General features: G+C 31.5%; 1 protein-coding gene across 1 annotated transcript in view; it reads right to left on the bottom strand.

The window, feature by feature from the left end:
- Nucleotides 1-13,068, bottom strand: part of dock5 (dedicator of cytokinesis 5) — a 104,265-nt gene that overhangs the window by 58,033 nt on the left and 33,164 nt on the right. The window contains exons 16-20 of the mRNA XM_073819887.1: nucleotides 8,916-8,988; nucleotides 8,410-8,513; nucleotides 3,101-3,281; nucleotides 2,295-2,392; nucleotides 2,124-2,213 (exon numbers count right to left, since the gene is read on the bottom strand). Coding sequence (XP_073675988.1) covers nucleotides 2,124-2,213; nucleotides 2,295-2,392; nucleotides 3,101-3,281; nucleotides 8,410-8,513; nucleotides 8,916-8,988 — 546 coding nt within the window. The remainder of the gene's footprint in view (nucleotides 1-2,123; nucleotides 2,214-2,294; nucleotides 2,393-3,100; nucleotides 3,282-8,409; nucleotides 8,514-8,915; nucleotides 8,989-13,068) is intronic.

Raw genomic sequence — 13,068 nt, 5'->3', positions numbered from 1 at the left:
TTATTTATTATTATTATTAACTGATGTGAATATTAATATGAACATGATTACTGATACAATTATCAATACTAATAGTATTATTAATTTATTAATTTCTATTCTTTAAATATTTAAATATTATTAACATAAGCTAATATGAATATAAATAAAAATATATATTTTTATATTAATGTTTATACTAATAGTATCATTAATATTTATACTTATGTTGTATATTTTACTCTTTAGAGATTACTACTACTATTATTTTATATGAATAGGAATGTGATTACTTTTAATTATTAATAAAAATAAGTAATATTAATTATTCTGTTTCATTACAATTATTAATGATACAGACAAAATGTCAAAAAGTAACAAAATAAAATATTAATATTACTATTAGTATTAATATTAATAATCATAGCGTATTAATAGTCATAAAATAATAATATCTAATAAAAAAGTATATAGATTATAGAAACAGATTTTTTTTATAACTTTTCATGACTATCATGATTTTATCATGATTTATTATTATTATTATTATTAACCAATGTGAATATTAATACCAATAATATTATTCATTATATTTGTGTTCATTTCTATTATTCTTTAAATATTTTATTATTCATATTAGCTAATATGAATGCTAATATAAATATGATTTTTATATTAATGTTTATACTAATAGCATCACTAATATGTAGACTTATGTTTTACATTTTATTCTTTAGAGATTATTATTATTATTATTATTATTATTATTAGATATGAATGGGAAAGTGATTACTTTTAATTATTAATAAAAAAATAAGTAATATTATTCTGATTCATAAAAATAGTAATAGTCATTCAATAGTAATAATATTAATAATAATAATAATAATAATAACAACAAATATAAAAATATAGATTATAGAAACAAATTTTCTATATTACTTTTCATGACTTCATTTTATCATGATTTTGTATAATTTATTATTAGTATTAGTATTATTATGAATATCAATACTAATAGTATTATTCATATTTTTTATTAACTTATATTATTCTTTAAATATTATAATATTGGCTGATATGAATATAAATATAAATCTGATTTTTGATAAATGTTTAAACTAATAGTATCATTGATATTTATACATATGTTGTATATTTTAGTCTTTAGAGATTATTATTATTATTATTATTATTATTGTTAGTATTATTATTTGATATGAATTAGAATGCGATAACATTTAATTATTTATAAAAATAAGTAATAATAATTATTCTGATTCATTACGATTTTTCATGATGATTATAAAATGTCAAAAGAAACAAAATAAAATAGTAATATTCATGTTTCTATTAGTATTAATATTAACATAAATAATCATAGCATTTTAATAGTCATAAAATATAAATAATAACAACAACAACTGATTTAAAATATAGATCACAGAAAAAACTTTATCATAATTTATTTTTATTTTTATTATTATTATTATTATTATTATTATTACTATTATTATTAAATTATGTGAATATTAATATAAACATGATTACTGATATAAGTCTCAATACAAATTATTATTAGTAATAATTTGTTATTAATTTCCATTATTCTTTACATATTTTACTATTATTAAAATTTGCTAATATGAATACTAACATAAATATGATTTTTTTATATAAATGTTTATACTAATAGTATCATTAATTATTATTATTATTTTTTTATATATAAATGGGAATGTGATTACTTTCAATTATTAATAAATGTCATTAATTATTCTGATTGTTTTCATTAACAATTATTAATGATAATGATAAAATGTCAAAAAGTAACACAATAAAATAATAACATTCATGTTACTATTAGTATTAATATTTACAAATAATTATAACATTAATTGTTATAAAATAATAATGAAATATGATAACATAAAAAATAAGTAATACAAATATGAGAAAATCTATATTTTTATAATTTTGTATTTTTCTAGCTAGTAATGAATAAAAAACATTATTTACTAAGGAAAAGTTATGAGGTGGGAAGCTTTCTGTTTGTGATACTTAAAACCAAGGGACAAAATCATTTTCATTACTTATGACAACTGGCGGATGACTAAAGAGCGAGTTAAATAATCAATACTTGCCAAGGCATTGAAAACTAGCGTATCGTAGGTTTCCTCCTCTGAGGTCTCCATCATGATATTAAAGAGAGCGTCCAGTGTGTCCTGCAGGAACTAGAGGAACACACAACAAAAACTTAAGATCATAAAGCAGCATTTTATAGAAGGCCAAGTGTTGTTTTCTCACACCCTTACTTTAATAATCTCCCCTCCTTCCACTTCCATCAGTTTCTGAAGAATTTCTTCAAGTCTCTCAGTGTTTGATCTCCAGTTGAGAAGCCCCAGAAGGTCAACTGAGTCAGAGGAAATTAAAAAAGTTACAGAAAGCCGACTTCTGCACAAACTTTGCTGTCTCATACGGATACATATGGCCTTTAAAGTAAAACTTTTGTAATTATATACACTCATCTCTCTCGTTGCTTCAAACCATATGATTTTTTTCTGATGTTTTCAGAAGCTATGCGACATCTACACATGAGAAAAAGACTGAAATCTGAAGGTAATGTGTGTAAAAACAATATCTACACTGCACAAATAGGTTTTCTTACTCAGATTGTTTGTCTTGTTTCCAGCCAAAAATCTAAAAATTCTTGATAAGTAAAAATTGTTTTGTTTTCAGAAAAACGAAACAAGTCAAAATTAAGCACGTTTTCGCTTGAAACAAGCAATATAATCTGCCAAAGGGGTGAGAAATATAATCTTGTTTTCCATCTGAATTAAGATTTTTTTGCTTACCCCATTGGCAGATTACTTTTTCGTTTTGTTTCTTAATTTTAACTTGTTTTTTTCTGAAAACAAGAAAATACTGCTTGATTTTAACATTTTTAGATATTTTGGCTGGAAACAAGACATAAAATCTAAGCTAGAAAAGCATTTTTGCAGCTTGCTATCCAAGTTCATCATCTATAGACATCAGTACATGTCAGGTTTGCGAAGGCATGAGAGTAAATAACAGAATTGTCATATTTGGGTGAAATATTGTTTCTGGAGATGACTCTTACCGTTTTGTGTAAGCTTTGTAGAGCAGGTGAGGGTGGCGATCTGGAAGCTGTCTTTGGTGATGGGAATGATGCTGCCATGATGGAAGGATTTCCCCGTCTGTCTCTCTTTCTCTTCCACTTCAGCATACGAGCCAGGCAGAGTCAAATACGTCTTGGCGTCGTCAGCTTTCTTCACATCCACCTTTAGGAACAGAAGAGGAATTTAAAGTGGCACTGCATGTTTGAGACTTTGCTGTCCGGTGGAAGAGTAAGGCCACCTCACATGAAACAAGAACAGATACTGAAGGTACTGTATAAAGGGAAGTTCAGTAAAGTTTGAAGAGAGCTGTCAAGATGAGTTTTAGCAACCGGAAAGCTTTCAGCAAAGATAATAAACTACTTTTCAGAAAATGTACAATTTTTTAAAACAATTTTAGTCAAGGATGCATTAAATTAATGAAAAAGTGACTGTAAAAGGTATTTACAATGTTACAAAAGATTCAAATTAATGTTGCTCTTGAACCTTCTATTCACCAAATAATCCTGAAAAAAATGTAGCACAGTTTCCTCAAAAATATTAAAGGCGTAGTTCACTTCCAGAACTAAAATTTACAGATAATGTACTCACCCCCTTGTCAACCAAGATGTTCATGTCCTTCTTTCTTCAGTCATACAGAAATTATGTTTTTGAGGAAAACATCTTAGGATTTCTCTCCATATAGTGGATTTCCATGATGCCCTTGAGTTTGAACTAGGGCTGTGCGATATGGACAAAAGAAACCTATCACGATTTTCTTGAACAGTATTGCGATTTCGATTTTAATCACGATTTTGACACAGACATGTTTTACAGTGTGAATCTAAAACATTTTTTTTAAAGGAAAACAATTAGATCTCTATCAAAGACCTGTAACATGTCTCTAAAACAGAAGGCGGGAAAAAAATCACCTAGCAGGTGAAAAAAAGTTAGGAGCACCAAAAAAAATAAAAAAATAAATGTAGGTGCACCCAATTTCTTTTTAGTAATGCACTGATCTTGATTCTTCATGGCTGATTCTGACTGCAGATGTTTGACAAGCACATGATCAAAGTAGGCTACTCTTTCAATATTCAAAGTGCAAATAGAGACCGAATTTTTCAAGCAAGATACAGAACTATAGACAACTGCACAATATATTTTTATAGCCCACATACTAATAACTGCCTAGATATTTTATGTAGCCTAATTTGCGCGCATTGAGGAGTCGCTCTCTAAACGCGGGATATTAAAATTGCTTTTGAATGCGCGTCCGCTGTTTACTTTTGGTTTTGTTTTAACGATCTTGCGAGACTCTCAAAGGCGCTGAGCGTGCATTCTACAATAAAAGAGATTATTATAACAAAACCATTTGAAATATAAGAGGACACAAACAGGATTTTGAAAACCATGTCCCCAGTGAAAATTACGCCCCTGTGTGAGTGGAACTCTGCCGCTGAGTTATCATCTGATGTGGATGAATGCCGCGTTGTACAGTAACGTATATGGACACGGAGGCGCCAGAATTGTATCTGACAGAATGTACGCTATAGCACGAAATATATCATATTTCTTCAAAAGCGGCTTGTTGAGAGCTTTTATTTTTCCACAATCGAAAGAGAGAATGGCGAACTCGCACGAATGTTCCCAAATATAATTTCAGGTCACGCAGATTAAATTTTGGGAACATATTTTGCGACCAAAACGTTCACAGTTTCGAGCCCTGCCTAGTAAAGGTGTAACAAAATGTCTTTAGAACAGATCTATGGCAAAAAGTAAGTATGTGCGTGCGTATGTGCGTTCGTGTGTTTGAAAAAACAACAACCCAGACCACAGTGTCCCACATAAAAACAATTAGAACACTGGCAGAGTCTATCTGCTTTCAGATAGCTAAGAAAACAAGCATGACCATTTCTGGGTTCAAGTATGAACGTTGGCATGTTCTTGCTCTCTGTTTAGGCGCGCTGTGTTGTGATCGGTTCGTTCAAGTAGCATGCTGCGGGAAAAGTATCAGTCGAGTGTGTGCAAAAAAATCGTGCTGTAAGGCGATTTAGAAATCGTGCATGTTCACATCGCGATTTCGATACGATTTCAATTAATCGCACAGCCCTAGTTTGAACTTCCAAAATGCAGTTTAAATGCAGCTTTAAAGAGCTCTAAACGATCCCCAGGCAAGGCAGAAGTGTCTTATCTAGTGAAATGTTTAGATATTTTATAAAGAAAATAAACTCTGTGTTAACTCTGTGTATTCAGGTACAAAACAGTTTGGGTTTTTTGAAAAACTCCCATGCCATTTTTTCCTCCAACTTCTAAATCGTCCTACATCCCTGTTTTATCTTTTTTGTAATGGGCGTTTGACCTTCTTTGCATGTTCGATGTAGGATGACTTTGACAATTTTTGATTTGGGGACACAATAGAAGTCCATTATATGGAAAGAAATCCTGAAATGTTTTCCTCAAAAAACATTTTTTGTGCAGGGTTTCTACAGATATGAATAAGCAATATTTAAGACTTTTTAAGACCTACTTAATACCACTTTATATGAAATGTTAGACCTAAACCTGTAATGGAAATACACATTATGTTATATTAATATTTAATGTGTTTAATGTAAAAAAAAAACTAAATATTATGACTGTCATAAATTATATTTATTACTACAATATACAGGGAACTCTTCAAATCAGCAGACAATATTCCACATAAAATATCCCCACAAAAGTACCACATCACCAAGATTTTTGTTGGTGTAAGCAATTTATTCTGAAGCAATCATTTTCATCAGCGTTCAATTAGCTTTTACATACTTAAATCTGCATTTTTATTTACCTTTATAACCTATTTTTTTAACTTTGAAATGTATGCATCACATTTCAACTCAAATTATTACAATTTATCAATAAAAAAGGAAAAAGAAAAAAATCTTCGGTCTTTCCAATGATTGTAAACAGTTCAGGTCCATCTGACGTAAGATATTTAGTGGTAATGTGACCAAAATATTCGACCCACCGAATCTGAATTTAAGACATTTTAAGACTTTTTAAGGACCCTGTTATGACTGAAAAAAGAAAGACATGAACATTTTGGATGACAAGGGGGTGAGTAAATTATCTGTAAAAAAGTTAGTTATGACAGTGAACTACTCCTTTAAGCTGTTTTCAACAATGATAATAATAATACATGTTTCTTGAGCAGCAAATCTGCATATTAAAAAAAGAAAGATTTCTGAAGGAATTTGTGACACTGAAGACTGGAGTAATGATGCTGGAAATTCAGCTTTGCATCACAGAAATAAATGACATTTTAAAATATATTAAAACAGAAAATAATGTATTTAAAATTGCAACAATATTTCACAATTTTCTGTTTTATTGTATCAAACAAATCGAGCACTGGTGATTATAAGAAACTTTAAAGATATTTTTAAAAATCATACCTCGACCCCAAACCTTTGAAAAGCACTTTAAAGTGGCTGAAAGATCAAGGTATCTTTTTCCTTATATTCAACTTTTAAGTATTATTCTTCCAACAACAATTCATTAATATGGAGAAAGTGCTTCATTTAAAGCAAATCTGAAATATCATGAGTTAGCAAATAATGACAGAAGTTTAAAATAAGGGTTTCAATGCAAGTCAAAGGAGTAGTTCACTTTCAAAACAAAAATTTACAGATAATGTACTCACCCCCTTATCATCCAAGATGTTCATATCTTTCTTCAGTCGTAAGGAAATTATGTTTTTTTTTTAGGAAAACTTTTTGGGATTTTTCTCCATATAATGGATATCTATGATATCCATGAGGTTGAACTTCTAAAATGCAGTTTAAACGCAGCTTCAAAGGGCTCTAAACGAGCCCAGCTGATGAATAAGGGTCTTATCTAGCGAAACCATCAGTTATTTTCTAAAAACATTTACAATTGATATACTTTTTAACTCTTTGTATTCCGGTTCAGTACAGTTAGTCGAAAAACTCCCATGTCATTTTCTCCTCCAACTTTAAAATCACCTACATTGCTGCAGAAGTACAGACCCAGTGTTTACAAAATGAACGTGCAAAGAAGATCAATCACCCTTTCCACAAAAAAAAAAAAAAGTAAAACAGCGATGTAGGACGATTGCAAAGTTGAAGGAGAAAATAAGATGGGAGTTTTTCGACACAATTTGAAAGTGAAGCACATACTTCATTCAGGCGATCCGCTAATGATCTGGTGTTTTCTACTCCTCAAAATGTCTCAGTTCACAGAAAATGCAGTGAACTTGTTTACTGGATGTGCTGTGAGTTTAGCGCATGTTTGGGAATGCAACAGCCACCAGTTATGCTTTATTTTCATGGCAGATGAAACTCGTTTTTGTAAGCCTGTTTTCACTATGTAGTATGAATTGATGACAGCTAGCGGTTTAAACGGGTAACATTACTGCAGTCCAAATTCAAAACATCTCTTTCAAGTGTAGAAATTAGGGAAGAAGTATTGTAACTTCCCTACTGTAGTGTAAAGCACAAAATAATATACCTATGAAATATTCATGTTCATTTATTTTACAGTGCAGTTGTTTTACAATATATGTCTGTTACTGTCATAGAAATAAAAATGATATAAAATTGTTATTACTATTCTAAATTATTTGGCTTTCAAAACACAAGTGTGAATGTAATTTAGACTAAGACAGTATCTCACAAGAAGAGGGTTGAGTCCCCTTTAAAGTTCATGTACAAGTCAATTCCTTTTTTTTCTCTCTGACTTAAAGGGGTTCATATGATTCTTTAGGGTCTTATTTTATTATTTTATTGCATGGTCCCTCTAAATGAAAAATGAGCTCTGCTCGCCCCACCCATCTCTGATGTAGGATTATGAGCCGTAATGTTTACTTTAGCCACATTTAGCCGCGTTAAGCGTCACACCGACAAGAAGGTGAGAATAACCTAATTTTAAAAAGGGGATATTACTTGTAAAGATTAAAAAAAATACCACTGGGTGGATTTAAATCATTGTAGAGTGCCAACACACATTAATATTCAAACAACATGTAAAAGTGAGTTTTGCATCCGATGACCCCTTTAAGTTTTATTAGAAATATGGGTTGAGGCTCTAATTTTAAACTCTTGAAGAGCCTTAGAAAGAAGAATTTAACTTAAAAATGTATAAAAAAATGTTAATGATCACAATAAATATCTTATGAACTTCATATCGCAATATTATCGTATTGTGAGATTTTGATATCGTCAGATCCCTACTTTTTGCAATAATCAATATTATGCTACAAGTTCTGTCGAATGAGGTTATTTTGCACTGAATGTTCCTTCAAGACGCCTACCTTGTAGACAATGAGTTCGTGTTTTCCGTCTGGAAGTGTGGTGCCATCCGACTTCATCAGCCGAACAAAAGCCATGCCAAAAGGCTTTTCGGACTTATCTCTGGCTACAGAAATACAAGCACACAGAAATTCAATTCAAAAACAAGCCTGAATATACAACAGCCCAGTGGTTCTCAACCTGGGGTCAGCAAAAATGCCAATGGGGTCAAGTGAGATCTCCAAGTGAACTCCAGCTTATGTATTTGTTATTTGTAAGAAAGATGTTCAAGCATATTTTTTGCCTTATGTTGGACCTTTAAACAAAATATGCAGGTTTTCTTGTGCATAAAATAAAGTGAAATGCACGCTATAAATGTGACCTGCATGAAAAGGTTGAGAAACCCTGCAGAAATGGATTAATGAAACACAAAAGAGAACGATATCATGGTCCTTAGCTTCTATAGACGGTTCTATCCACTTCAGTGACATTTACTGTAAGGTTCTGCGAATATCTCTGTGAGACTCACAATCTTGAGAAGATCTGTGTCTGAAGGTGAGCCTCAGATGACATCGACATACATCCTCAATGGGAATGGCCACCTGTCGGACAAAAGAAAACGAGTGAATACAAACCCTGGTATAGCTTTAAGTCCCTTTCACATGACCCATGTCAAAGGCTTAAATGCATCTCCTAACACAAGCGTCAGGAGTCACATTGACCTTGACAAGAAAAGCAATGTTCTTTTTGAAAGTGGCAGGTGTGCGCAGTGAAAAAAAAAGTGCAAGCAAATGAAAGATGGAACATAACTGAGCCTAAAATAAAACATATCCTGGCGACTACTTTAATGTATGACAGAAAGATTAAGTAGAACATATTCTTTTTGATAATACGCATATGCATCAACTTGATATGCATCATATTTGCTGAATGAAATCCAGTACTTGTTTCTTAGTAATTTTGGGGTGCCAATTCCAAAAATAGTGCTCGTCTTGCTCTAATGTGGCACACTTTCTCACAAAATATGACGCATTATGTAGAATATTTGCTTTCAACAACCATTTGTAAGTTGAAGAAGTCTTAACAGCCGATTAACTACCACAAATACACTGCTGTTCAAAAGTTTGGGATCAGTAAGATTTTTTGTTTTTTAACATTAACTTTTTTCAAAGTTCCATTTATTTGATCAAAAATACCAAAAAAGTAATATTATAAAATATTATTGCAAAAAAAAGCAGTTTTCTATTTTAATATCCTTAAAATTGTAATTCATTTTTGTGATGCAAAGCTGAATTTTCATCAGCCTTTACTTCAGTCTTCATTGTCACATGATCCTTCAGAAATCATTTTAACATGCTGATTTATTATCAATGTTGGAAACAGTTTCCATATTTTTTTCGGAAGCATTTATTCAAAACAGAAATCTTTTCTAACAGTACAAGTCGTTACTATCACTTTTTGTATTATTTTAACACATCCTTGCTGGACAGAAGTATTGATTTCTTAAAAAAAGAAAAAAAAAGAAAGAAAAAAATTACTGACCCCAAACTTTGAATGGTAGTGTTGTTACAAAACATTTCTATTTCTACATATGTGACCCTGGACCACAAAACCAGTCTTAAGTCGCTGGGGTATATTTGTAGCAATAGCCAAAAATACATTGCATGGGTCAAAATTTTAGATTTTTCTTTTATGCCAAAATTCATTAAGAAATTAAGTAAAGTTCATGTTCCATGAAGATTTTTTGTAAAATTCCTACTGTAAACCTATCAAAATGTAATTTTTGATTCGTAATATGCATTGTTAAGAACCTAATTTGGACAACTTTAAAGGTGATTTTCTCAGTCTTAGATTTTTTTGCATCCTCAGATTTCTGATTTCAAATAGCTGTATCTCGGCCAAATATTGTCCTATCCTAACAAACCATACATCAATGGAAAGCTTATTTATTGAGCTTTCATATGTATAAATCTCAGTTTTGTCAAATTTAACCTTATGACTGGTTTTGTGGTCCAGGGTCACATATTAGAATGATTTCTAAAGGATCATATGACCTTGAACACTGAAGTAATGATGCTGAAAATTTAGCTTTGCATCAAAGGAATAAAATCTGTTTTAAAGTCTATTAAAATAGAAAACCACTATTTTAAAATTGCAATAATATTTCACAATATTACTGATTTATCTGCATTTTCAATTAAATAAATGCAGCCTTGATGAGCAGAAAATACTTTTTAAATTGACATTAATAATCTTACAGATCCCAAACATTTGAACGGCAGTGTATATAATTTACATATTCCTCTGTGTCAGATTATAACTATTTGTTTCATTCTCATATGATTTTCACACATGTTGTTATTTTATGCCTAATCCTAGTGCTGCTCCGATTGATCGGCCACCGATCATGATCGGCCGATATTGGCTTAAAATAGCTTGATCAGCGAACCCCTAAAGCGCCGATCAAAAAAGCAGATCACTTGACGTAAATTACTTGCGCGACTTTTTCACACATGCATGCACGGCGCACACGTAAACAACAGCAGAGCGGAGCTTACCAGTGGCAGCATGAGTACTAAATTCCTTATTCGTTTTGTAAGGGTAGTCTTATTATTGGGCATGTGACTAAGTTGTGCGTGTACAGAGTGCTGACTGTAGTTTTGCCAGAGAAGTTCAAGTTTACTTTCAGTTTCATTCTCTGCTATCTTCAGTTAGTGGTAAATGTGCGTGCTTGAATGTAAATGAATGTATCTTTCTACACCCGTCATATTGCAATAATGTTACCGCTGTATGTCTGATTGTTGTCATCAGTTCATGTTGTAGTTCAGTTCATACAGAATGAGGAGAAACGGTGCGCGTGTAATTCACGTGCGTATGTTTAGCGCCATTTTATCGCATCGTAATTCTAATGAACGCATAAAGATGTTACTGAGGTGAATGTTTATGTTTCCTATATACAGACGGATTCTGATATATCGTATGTAACTCAGCTTAAACCTAAATTTTACTGCCTTTATCCTAATGACTGTGCAGTGCTGGATAATATAATCCTTACATCATCTTAAAAAGCAGCTACAAATAACAAGCAAAGAACATTTACATTACCAAAGAAGTGTAGCCTAGTCTAGTGCGAGGTGCACTTTAAAAAATTAAAGTTATAATCAGTTTATCTATCTACACTGTATGATGAATACATCTCTTACCCATGCGGCGTGGCCACTCCATGCGTGTGTTTATACCACGGCAAGTTTCTGAAGCATCCTAGAACTGACTCTCTGCACTGCTTCGCTAAAGTTAGGCGCCTTTTTGACGGATAACAATAATAATCGTCTTGTTATCGTCAAAGGCATCAGCAACTGGTGATATCTCTAACTATCGTCTATACACGATACTATCGTCTACAACCCTAACTTGGTGGTTCTTCAAGATCTTGACTGTAGCCTATTTCTACAGTTTTACAATTTAGAGTTAGTTTCATTTCTACAAATGGTGCAAACTCTGCTAGATCATAGATAAAAGATTCCCATTCCACTGCCATTCTGTGATCGGCAGTGATCGGCGATCGGCAGATCATGATCTTGGTGGTCGGTAATCGGCCCCAAAAATGCTGATCGGAGCATCTCTACCTAATCCTGATTTCAAAATTATAATTATGGCCAGTGAGAGAAAAAAAAATTAAACATGAGTTTGCAAACATGTTTTCTGCTTTCTGTTTTCTACATCCAAACAGCAACAGAAAAGTGCAGATTTTATGAAAAAAGGAAAGAATTTCTTTGACATTAAATGGAGTACTTAAACATACTATTTTCACTCTTTTGCAGATTCTTAATACATATTTAATACGTCTTTTATTATTAAAACGAAAACTTGTAATTTCACTGCTTTTGATTTTTTTAAGCGCATTAAAGTTGATATTATGTATATACACATATAGTGTGTAAGCCAACATTTTACACACAGCTCGCAGAATCTGCTAAACGTTAATTATTTTACCAAAGAGGAGAGGAATAAGAGGAATCATACAAAATGAATGTTATTTTTATTTTGTACTGACCGGAAACAGATATTTCACATAAAGATAGAAGTTTACATACAGTCCACAAGAGAAAATGAAGTAAAAATGAAAATAGTTTATAAAAATGACCCTGTTCAAAAGTTTACATACACTTGATTCTTAATACTGTGTTGTACCTGAATGATACACATTTTTTGTTTGTTTGTTTTTTTTTTGTCTAGTGATAATTGTTAATGAGTCCCTTATTTGTCCTGACCAGTTAAACTGCCGCAGTTCTTCAGAAAAATCCTTTAGGTGCCACAAATTCTTTAATTCTTCAGCATTTTTGTGTATTTGAACCCTTTCCAACAATGACTGTATGATTTTGAGATCCATTTTTTCACACTGAGGACAACTGAGAGACTCATATGCAACTATTACAGAAGGTTCAAACACTCACTGATGCTTCAGAAGGAAACACAATGCATTAAGAGCCTTTTAAAAACAAATAATTTGAAGATCAGGGTAAATTTTACTTATTTTGTCTTCTGAGAAACTAAGTATATTCTGTAGCTTCTGAAGGGCAGTACTAAATAAAAATAATATGATACATATGTTCATTCTGTTCAAAAGTTTACACTCCTGGCTCTTAATGCATCATGTTTCCTTCTGAAGAATCAGTGAGTGT

Source organism: Garra rufa, chromosome 15 (genome assembly GCF_049309525.1).
Source record: "Garra rufa chromosome 15, GarRuf1.0, whole genome shotgun sequence".
Lineage (NCBI taxonomy): Eukaryota > Metazoa > Chordata > Actinopteri > Cypriniformes > Cyprinidae > Garra > Garra rufa.
This window is presented reverse-complemented; position numbering and strand designations above follow the sequence as displayed.